General features: G+C 50.1%; 1 protein-coding gene across 1 annotated transcript; it reads right to left on the bottom strand.

Annotated features, from left to right (window-relative positions):
• Positions 1–706: 706 nt before the first annotated feature.
• Positions 707–8,542, bottom strand: LOC132388987 (uncharacterized). The gene is made up of 7 exons (XM_059961402.1): positions 8,476–8,542; positions 7,262–7,381; positions 5,320–5,436; positions 3,977–4,081; positions 2,271–2,413; positions 1,892–1,956; positions 707–899 (listed from the first exon to the last, which is right to left on the bottom strand). Exons 1-7 carry the CDS (start codon positions 8,540–8,542, stop codon positions 707–709), a joined length of 810 nt encoding a protein of 269 aa, XP_059817385.1.
• Between the last annotated feature and the right edge of the window lie 1,190 nt (positions 8,543–9,732).

The following is a 9,732-nucleotide window of genomic DNA, read 5'->3' as shown; positions in this document are numbered from 1 at the left end:
AGAGAGGCAATGGGACATCTTCCTCCACTGCGCCATCACATTTTTCAACACGCGAAAACTAACTCCACATTTTTGCCGTATTTTTTAATATTTTTAATTTACATGAATATTACATCATTCGTCCATACCGATGCTTCAGAGTAAGAAATTTCAGGCCGTGTAAGTCTCAGATAAACTAGTCTTTATTCCCTGGAGCGTAGTTGTAACTTTACAGAGTTGCTTAAACTCAAGCGGGGCACAGACAGAGGGAATGAGCACAGACTTTTACCCAGATCTGGGGTATCGAGACCCAGAAGGCACAGGATCGAGGTGACAGAGGTTGGAAAGTAGATAGAGAGAGAGAGAGATCAGAGATACGCAGGTGTTTGAGGGAACGGAGAGGAGAGGGGGGAAAGAGAGAGAAATATAAAGAGGTTGGAAGAGGGAGCGGAGAAATAGCAGACGGAGAGAGGTCGAGGAAGTAGGGTGAGGAGATGGGGTAGAGAGAGTTATAGGGAGTGAGGAAGTACGCGATGCGGAGGGATAGCGAGACAGAACCGGATAGATGGAGACTGGGGATTTCCATGCGTGGTGGGGACAATGGGGTTGCGAAAAGAGGAGAATAGAGAAGCAGGTAGGGCAGAGACCGTAGGGAGGATTTTGAGAGGATGGGGTGAGTGAGAGTGGAGGAGAGATAAGGAAGGCAAAGACGGGTCATGCATTTGATTCAAATCGGCTCTCCGGGCTGTTGACAGAGAACCTGGATCTTTTCAGGAATATCCGGACAGCAGGGGGCGGACTTCTCGCAGATGAAATGGTGTTTATCATGAAGGCAATAGTCACTCCCTCCACTTGATGAGCATGCACTGCAGGAGGACCTTCCGGAGGACACATTGTACAGCAGACCAGTGGCATCATCCCTATCAATAAATGGTTAAAAAATTTGAACAGAAACACAACAGATCCGGCGGAACAAGAGCCCGTCGCCAAACTAATCCCATTAAATCCGGGAAATCACCACAGCCTTGAGTCGTTCACAAAATAATTACAGTGCCCCAATGTCTCCCCACTGCTCTGTGTCAGTCGACAGATTAATCCAGCTACACCACCTCCCCCATAGCCTCCGGCCCGTCTTCCCGCGGTCTCCACAGTCCTGTGGCAGTCCCAATGTGAATCGAACACACCCACTTTCTCCCGTCAGATCTATTTCAGTCCCCAAACAAATCCCAATATTCCACCCTACCCCCACAGACATACGCGGTCCCGAAATTAATCCCTTCGGCACAAACTGATCCTGCAACCCTCTGTTGTTCACCACATCCATCCCACGGCTCATTCCTCTCCCCACAGTCCATGTCCGTCTCCAGGTTAATCCCATTGCCTCTCACTGCTCCCTCAGCCTTGCGTCAGTCCGTCGTCTGGATCCACTGACCGAATCTGTGCCCACATACCCGTATCGGTCTCCAAACTAATCCAGTTCTCCCACTCTCTCCCCTCAGATCAGTGTCAGACCCCAAAATGATCCTGCTGCATATCTCTTTCTCACAGAGCAAGGCCTGTTGCCAAACTAATCCGACTTTGTCTCCTGCTCCCCACAGATCTGTGTCAGACTCCAAACTAATTCAACTGCATATCCCAGTCCCCACAGCCCTGCGTCAACCATCAAAATAATCCCAGGGAAATAATCCCCGGAGCCCACTGACAGTCGTTAAAAAAAATCACTGTCCTGTCCCGCGACAGACACGTATCTCTCCCTAAAATATTCAACTTGTATCGTCCTCTCCCGACAGCAAATTCCAGTACCCCACCCTCTTCTCACAAACCTACTTCAGTCCGTACACAAATCCCATTTTCTCCCCTCAATACAGTGTCATTACTCATCTCCCACCACACAGATCAGTCCAAATCTCACCCGATCGCGCACTTTCCAACCCAGTAAGCACGGTTTCGGTTGTCAACAAGGCGGAAAACAAAACTCTGTAAAATTAAATCCCTTTGATTAATGCCGAGAATCGAAAACGGTTTACAGGAGTGTGTGATGGGACGGTGTGGAGGGAGATTCACTCTGTGTCTGATTCCGGGAGTGTGTGATGGGACGGTGTGGAGGGAGATTCACTCTGTGTCTGACCCCGGGAGTGTGTGAGGGGACGGTGTGGAGGGAAAGTCACTCTGTGGCTGATTCCGGGAGTGTGTGATGGGACGGTGTGGAGGCAGATTCACTCTGTGTCTCATCCCGGGATGTGTGATGATTCCTATGTTACTGTGTGATCTTCCCGTGCTGTGACACGTACCACTTCATCCCTTGAATTGATTTCCAGCAGCCTTGAGTCACGGTTTGAACATTCTTGCATCGCTCTGGGGAAAGATGTGTCAAACGTTGATACGTAATAACGCCGGTCTGTATTTGTGGCACAGTCCTTGAAACACGTTTGCTCTGGAAATCAGGAACAAGAAACAGTGAGACACAGAGAGAATCTCTCTTCACACCGTCCAATCACACATTCCCGGAGAGAGACACAGAGTGAATGTCTCGCCATGCTGTCCCATCACGCACACCTGAGTTCAGGCACAAAGTGAATCTCCCCCACACCGTCCAATCGCACATTACCAAGGATCAGACACAATAACCTTCAGTCCAAACCTTCCCTCACACACTCCCGGATTCAAGGCACAGAGTGTATCTCCTGCCACACTGTCCCATCGCACACGTCCGGGGAGAGACACAGAATGAAGTTCCCTCCACAACGTCCCATCTCAAATTCACAGAAGCAGGCAGAGAGTGAGTTTCCTCCACATCATCCATCACAGACTATCCAGTCAGGCATAGATTGAGGCTTCCTCCATCCCTCCCCTGATGCACTCACGGAGTCAGACACAGAACGATCCTCGCGCGACACCATCCTACCACGCACTCTGTGTGTCAGGAACAGATGCTGCCTCCACAGCGTCCCGTCAGAGATCCCTGAAGTGGTGTGGAATCGTCACACAGCCTCTGGGCCGGACCCAGAGTGACGTTTCCCCCACACTCTCCACTTCCAATGTTTAAGACACAGAGCGAATATCACTCCACACCGTCTCATTACACACTCCCGGGGTCAGTCACAGATTGAATATCCCTCCACACCGTCCCATCACATACTCCTGGGGTCAGACACAGAGTGCATCTCCCTCCACACCGTCCAATCACACACTCCCGGGGTCAGAGAACATAATTTAGATCCTTCCACAAAGTCCAATTACACTCAAACTTAGTCAGACACATAGTGAATTTATTCCTCTCCATGGCCCCATCACACACTCAAACTGTCAAACACAGCAAGACATATGTCAGACGGAGAGTGATTCTCCCTCTGCAGCTTCTCAACGCGCCACACAGCAAAGTGTGAGACACAGAGGGAAGCTGCCTCCGCACGGCCCCATTACACACTCCTGATTCTAACACAGTGTTAATCTCCCTCCTTAAGTCCTATCACAATTCCTGGCGAGTCACAGAGTGAAGCTCTCTCTGAACCGTCCCATCACACTCCAATGTTTACTTACACAAATTCCGCCCACAGTCTCCCATGGCAAACTCACGGAGTCTGTCTCCCTCCACAATATCCAATCACACAGTTTGGCGTCACACAGAATGAACGTTCCTCTGCACTGTCCCATCACACAATCTCGCTGTTTGACACGGAGTGAAGCTGGATCCATACTATCCCATCAGACATTCCCGGAGTGGGACTTAGAGTGAAACTCTAATGTTACGTCTCACAATCCCGTGTTCAGACACAGAGTGAATCCACCTCCACAACGTCCCATCACACTCTGCTGGATTCATTTGTAGAGTGAAACTTCCTCGCAGTACCATCACACACTCACCGGGTCAAACACAGAGGGAGTCACCCTCCATACCATCTCTTCACACTTTCCCGATATTACACACAGTGACGTTTCCTCTCTCCATGGCTGCTCTGTGAGGAGGAGCCGGTGAAAGAAGGGGATGGTGCCTCACCTCTTCTGCTGGTCAACGAATCACAGATTTCAGCCTTGGTTTCGTTGACAGATCTGTACTTCGTTTCCATCTCAGTGAACTGGTGACGGAGATCGCTGTGCATTCCTTTAAGAAACGACAGATTAGAGTTGAATGAGGAAAGCTGGGACTGAAGAGATGAGTTTAACTCATGGTAGTTTCGGTCGGAGGTGACCCTAGACTGACGAATCTTTGATACTGAGAGACATGGTGAAGGATGCTTAGCGTTTGCAGTGACACGTGAATCAGCGTCACGCTACCGAACGGGTCACAGAGAGTGTTGTGTCAGAGTCACGGTGAAGGGTGTCACAGTGAAGGATGTGCTGCTGGCACAGTGAGAGTCGTCGGCGACACTTTGAGGAGTGTATCTGTGTCACACTGAGGGGTTATCAATGTCCCGGTGAAGGCTTTATTGTTGTTACCATGGAAGCTGCCTCTGTATCTTGCAGGGCATGTCTAGGTTGTTGTGAGGGACGTTTCGGTGTCATTGTGATAGGAGTATCTGTGTCCCGGCGAGAGGTGTGCCGAATCACAACGAAGTGTATCTCGATATTAAGGTGAATAAAATGTCAGATGAGAGGCCTTGTGGTGTCACCGTGGGTGGAATATCTGACTCATGCAGTGCTGTTCTCACGTATATTTGTGTCACGTTGAGAGACATGTCATGGCCACGGTGTCACACTGAGCTGTCCGACGGCGTCAATGTCGGTGTCATTGTGAATTTAGGTGCCGGTATCAGTTCAGGGATTTGCCTGTGTCAGGGTGAGGTGTGGATAATTGACTCTGTGAGGGCCCATACTGTCTCGGTAAGTGGTGTCACTGTGACTTTTGAGTGTTTGTCACGGGCCGATGCGGAGCGGATCACGTTGAGGAGCGTGATGGTGTCACGGTGCACGTTATCTCAGTGTCACGGTGAAGAGCGTGTCGCTGTCACTGTGAGATGTGTTTTGGTGTCGCTTGTGGAGTTTATCAGCGACATGGTCAGCGCATGGCGATGTCACAGTGAGGGGCATGTTCCGGTCAGTGTGACTGCCATCTGTCGTCTCGTGTCGTGTCCGTGACGGTGTCGCGGTCAGGAGTGTATCTGTGTCGTGACCGTGACAACGTTGTTCATGTTATGGTGAGTGATGTGTCAGGGTCAGGACGAGTCTTGGTCGTGTTACGGTAAAGGCCCTGTCATTATCACGGTGAGGGGTGTGCCCGTGATTAGTTTTAATCGGTGTTACGGTATGCGGCATGTCAGTGTCACTGTGGTGTTTTACAATAACAATGTATTCCATTCTATTTTTCATGGTCTTACTCCACCCGGAGACCGTTCCACTCACCATGGATCGAGAATCCGACAACAATCACGATGATGGCGGACGAAACTAGGCAGAATAGGCAGAACAGACAGTACGGTCTATTTCCGATCTTCAATTTCGGCTCCTGTTCTTGCGCAGCTGTGGACAGACAGACACACGACCATGCGACCATCAGATATAATAGCAGAAGGAGGCGATTCGGGACATCGCGTGTCCCGGCCATTCAATCATGGGCCGAAGCAATTCTTCCAGTCATCGCCACTACCCTGCCTACTGTCGATACCCATTAATGACCGGGCTAATCGAGACCCAATAATTTCTCTCTGCACCCAATAATTTGGCCTTCACAGCCGCTTCTGGCAACAAATTCCACAGATTTAACAGCCTCTGAAAAAAAAAAGTTATTTCTGCTCATCTCAGTTCTAAAATGACGTCCTTCAATCCGGAAGTCGTGGCCACTTGTCCTAGAATCGCTTACCATTGGAAATAACATTTCCATATCTAAACTGTTCAGGCTTTGAAGCTTCGGTAAGTTTCGTTGAGATCCTCCCCCATTCGCCTGAACCTCAGGGAATACAGCCCAAGAGCTGCCAGATGTTCCTCATACAGCGACACACTCATTCCTGGAGTCGTTCAGCTGAACCCTCTCAATGTCAATATTTATAAGAAGCCCAAAGCTGCACGCAATCCTCTCAGTGTGGTCTCACGAGTGACTTTTGGTGCCTCAGTATCACATCCCTGCTCTTATATTCTGTAGCTGAATATCAACATTTCATTCACTTTCTTCACTATCAGCTGAACTTCTGGGTTAACCTTTAGGATCCTTTGCACAAGTACTCCCAAGTCCCTTTGCAAATCAGCATTTTAAGTTCTCTCACCATCTAAATTATAGTCTGCTTGTTTATTTCATCCAACAAAGTGAATGACCATCCATTTTCCAACATTGTATTCCATTTGCCTCTTCTTTGCCCATTCCCCTAAACCATCTACGTCCCTCTGTCAGCTCACTGTTTCCTCAACACCTCCCGCTCCTGCACCTATCTTTGTATCATCGGCAAATTCTGCACGTCAATGAATCCCATGGTCCAAATCTTTGACGGACTTTGTAGAAATCAGCGGTCCCAACACCGACCCTTGTGGAACTCCACTGGTAACCGGCAGGCAGCCAGAATAGGATCCCTTCATTTCCACTCTCTCTTTTATGTCGATCAGCCAATGCTCCCCCTGTGCTGGAAACTTCCCTGAAATTCTACGGGCTCTGATTTTCCTAAGCAGCCCCTGTTGCGGCACATTGCCAGAGTCCTTCTGAAAATCCAAATACACTGTCGATTCCTGAAAGATCATTGTTGATCCCTCGGCAATCTTTCGGCCTACTTCCTTCAGAACTCGAGGGTGCATTCCAACCGGGCCATGAGAATTAATCCAAGTCACTGCCAACCTCAGTTACTTTCAGTCGTAATCGCCTAGAGACAAATTCCTTGACTCGGCCAAGGCTGAGAAGTGTCTGACTGATTCAAGAGGTGTTTTACTCTCTCCTACGCGATTGATTAAGTTGGAGTCGTGGGTGTTGTCTCCGTCAACTTCATTTGGGCGTTTGTCTGTGTCCCTCAGGGGAGGATTATCCAGAGGATTCTGATACAGGGGACTTACGGGGAATTGACCGTCTGGATTCAGATTTTAATATTTTTCACAGTTGTGTTATTGTTTGACCGCTTTGTTCTTTTCCCACACATCGGATACATGACTCTTCCATTCTCCAGCCGGATCTGTGACTGATCTCTGTCGCAATGAACTTTTTTTTTTGCCACTTTCCCACATGATCCGCAAGAGCACCCGTCTTCACATCATGTGCAATTCACCAACACATCCGTCTACAGTTTCAACCAGATGATTTAAAATTTGGAAACACTTGGCAAATGACACTTGACTCTTCCAGAATGGCGTCACTAATGTGACCTCTGACCTGTCTGTGCAGTAGTCGGTAGCCATCCGGGTCCTGAGGCAATGGGAGGATCCTCGTCCTCGGCGATGGGCGGCTCGTCTTTCCGAATGTTCAGCTCTGAGTAGGGAGTGGTCAGGCCATCTGGGAGAGAGAGAGTCGGACAGGCAGATAAGGGAGAGAATGAGACAGCGGCAGAGAATGGGCGAGAGACACAGAGGGAGAGAAGAGACAACAGAGAGGGGTAAGCGGGGGAATGTGAAAGAGAGGGAGCAAAGAGTGTGGGGAAGGGGAGAGTGGGGAAAGGGAAGTAGATAGAGGGGAATGTCAACGGAGAGAGCAGGAGTCGTAGAACGGGAGAGATGTGGAAAACACAGACAGAAGGGTTGGGAAAGGGGAGAAAGCGTGAAAGTGTGGGTAAAGGAAAGGAAATAGTGGGCCAGGGAGGAAGAAAAGAGGATGAGAGAGGATCAGTGTGTGAGAGACAGGGGAAGAAAGAGGGAGGCAGAGGAGAGAGAGGAGAGAGAGTGATGCGTGAGTTGGTTTGGAACGGGGTCAGTTCCTCACTGACTCTTGCCACTGTCCTCCCTCCTCGCCACTCTTCCAAAGGTGTTTCCTGCTCACCCGCCACGCCACAGCAATCCCTGCTCCCGTACCCGCCCCATCACACAGCTCCCCTCCTCAATGTCCCCAATTTAACACCCTCTCACGGTACTCCCACCACACAAAAAATCTCATAGCATTCACTGCACCAACCCCACCCAGAGCAACTCCTCATTCCTTTCCACAGCCCTCCCGCTGTACCGCACCGCCTGTTGCTCTGCCTCCACCCCGACCCTTCCCAGAGCGCTCCCTCCTCACCGACATTCCCAAAGAGCCCGTATCTCATCCTATTGTCTAAACAGGAACAATCAGGGTTAACTGTGCGCTTGGGATGAGATTTCTCGACAGGAAGATTCACATCAGCTGAACAGTGTCAAACAGACAAAGTGAAACTGACCTCCATTCGTCCGGACCTGGGGAACAGACTGGGATTTGAAATGAAGTTCCACGTACGATACATAAGGTTTAGCTGGGGACAGAATAGTGAGAGTCAGAAGCAGGGTGAGGCTCCACCCCGTCCCATCACACACTCCCGGGGTCAGGCACAGAATGAAGGTCCCTCTACACGCCCCATTACACACTTCCCGGGTTAGCAATAGACTGAACCTCCCTCCCTCCATCTCTGCCCCTCTCACCTCCCGATGGAGACGGTGTGTCCGGTTTTACAAGTTGCTTTTTCATGGACGGCTCGCTTTTGTCCATCCTGGCGAGAGTCCGCTGCGTCTCTGAGCTCAGCGAGGGGAAGTAACCGTTGTCAGAGGAAGCCTGTGTTGATAAGTGGATCAGAGCGACACAAACAATCACGGGATGAGCGGCTGATGAAGACAGGAGCCGAGAGCAGAGGGAGGAAGCGCTGGGGAAGAGAGAGATTTAGAGTGTCAGAGGGGGTGGCCTGTAGCGATGAGAGTTGCGCAGGGAGGAGTAGTGCGACTGGGGAGAAACAGAGGGAGGGAGACTGAGGGGAAGGTTAAGGTTTGGCGGACAGATAATCGTGAGTGACAGGGGTCAGAAAAGTGTATCACTGAAAAAAGGGGAGGACAACAACTGGGATGGAATGGAGGGAGGATTGTTGGAGAGCTTCAATTTCGCCCCTCTCTCCAGCTGTCTGCTTTTTCCTCCAATACCTCTCTCTTCTCTGCCTTTCTATCACATCCTCCACTGAAAGCAAGGGGGGAAGTCAAAGGAAATGGGGGCTTTTGAAATGGGGTAATTGAAGTGGACAAAGGGGTGGTGGTGCGGGAGGCGATGTGCTGTAGCGGTTGTGTGTGTGTGTGTGTGTGTGTGTGTGTTTGTGTGTGTGTGTGTGTGTGTGTGTGTGTTTGTCTGTGTGTCTGTGTGTGTGTGAGAGAAAGAGAGAGAGAGAGAGAGAGAGAGAGAGAGAGAGAGAGAGAGAGAGAGAGAGAGAGAGAGAGAGAGAGAGAGAGAGAGAGAGAGAGAGAGAGAGAGAGGGGAACCCCAGCACCGGCCGAACAAACACTCCCGGGATCAGACATTAGTGCAGTTCCTTCCATACCGTCCCATTGCACAGTCCCGCGGTCAGACACAGAGCGAACCCAACGTTTCACAGTCCGATAACACAGTAACTGTTTCAGAAACATTTCGAATCTCCCTCATCACTACGTCTCTGCCTGTCACCAATCAGCAGTTTATCTGCGTTTCTCAAAAGTGTGAACAGTCTTCGACAGTCTGTCTGCCTCAGAAAAAGTAAGTGTGTGTCTCAGGCCAGAGGCAGAAATGTGGATCGAGAGGGAGGAGAGGTAGGGCTTTACAGGGAAGATGAGTTTGCAGTCACTGGGAAAAAACGGTGAGAAACCACACGACCGGCCTATACACACAAGAGACGTACACAGATGTGTGGAGGGATCTTGATTCTGTGTCTGACCCCGGGAGTA

The sequence above is a fragment of the Hypanus sabinus genome, unplaced genomic scaffold (assembly GCF_030144855.1).
Source record: "Hypanus sabinus isolate sHypSab1 unplaced genomic scaffold, sHypSab1.hap1 scaffold_449, whole genome shotgun sequence".
NCBI classification, from domain to species: domain Eukaryota; kingdom Metazoa; phylum Chordata; class Chondrichthyes; order Myliobatiformes; family Dasyatidae; genus Hypanus; species Hypanus sabinus.
This window is presented reverse-complemented; position numbering and strand designations above follow the sequence as displayed.

Bases quoted from the DNA above. Each gene is read 5' to 3' on its own strand.
- LOC132388987 (XM_059961402.1), bottom strand. From the start codon at position 8,542: ATGGACAAAAGCGAGCCGTCCATGAAAAAGCAACTTGTAAAACCGGAC. The intron at 7,382-8,475 runs GTGAGAGGGGCA...TCTCTCTCCCAG, and splicing joins CACACCGTCTCCATCGGGAG to ATGGCCTGACCACTCCCTAC. The intron at 4,082-5,319 runs GTGAGTGGAACG...CGTTTCTTAAAG, and splicing joins TGTCGGATTCTCGATCCATG to GAATGCACAGCGATCTCCGT.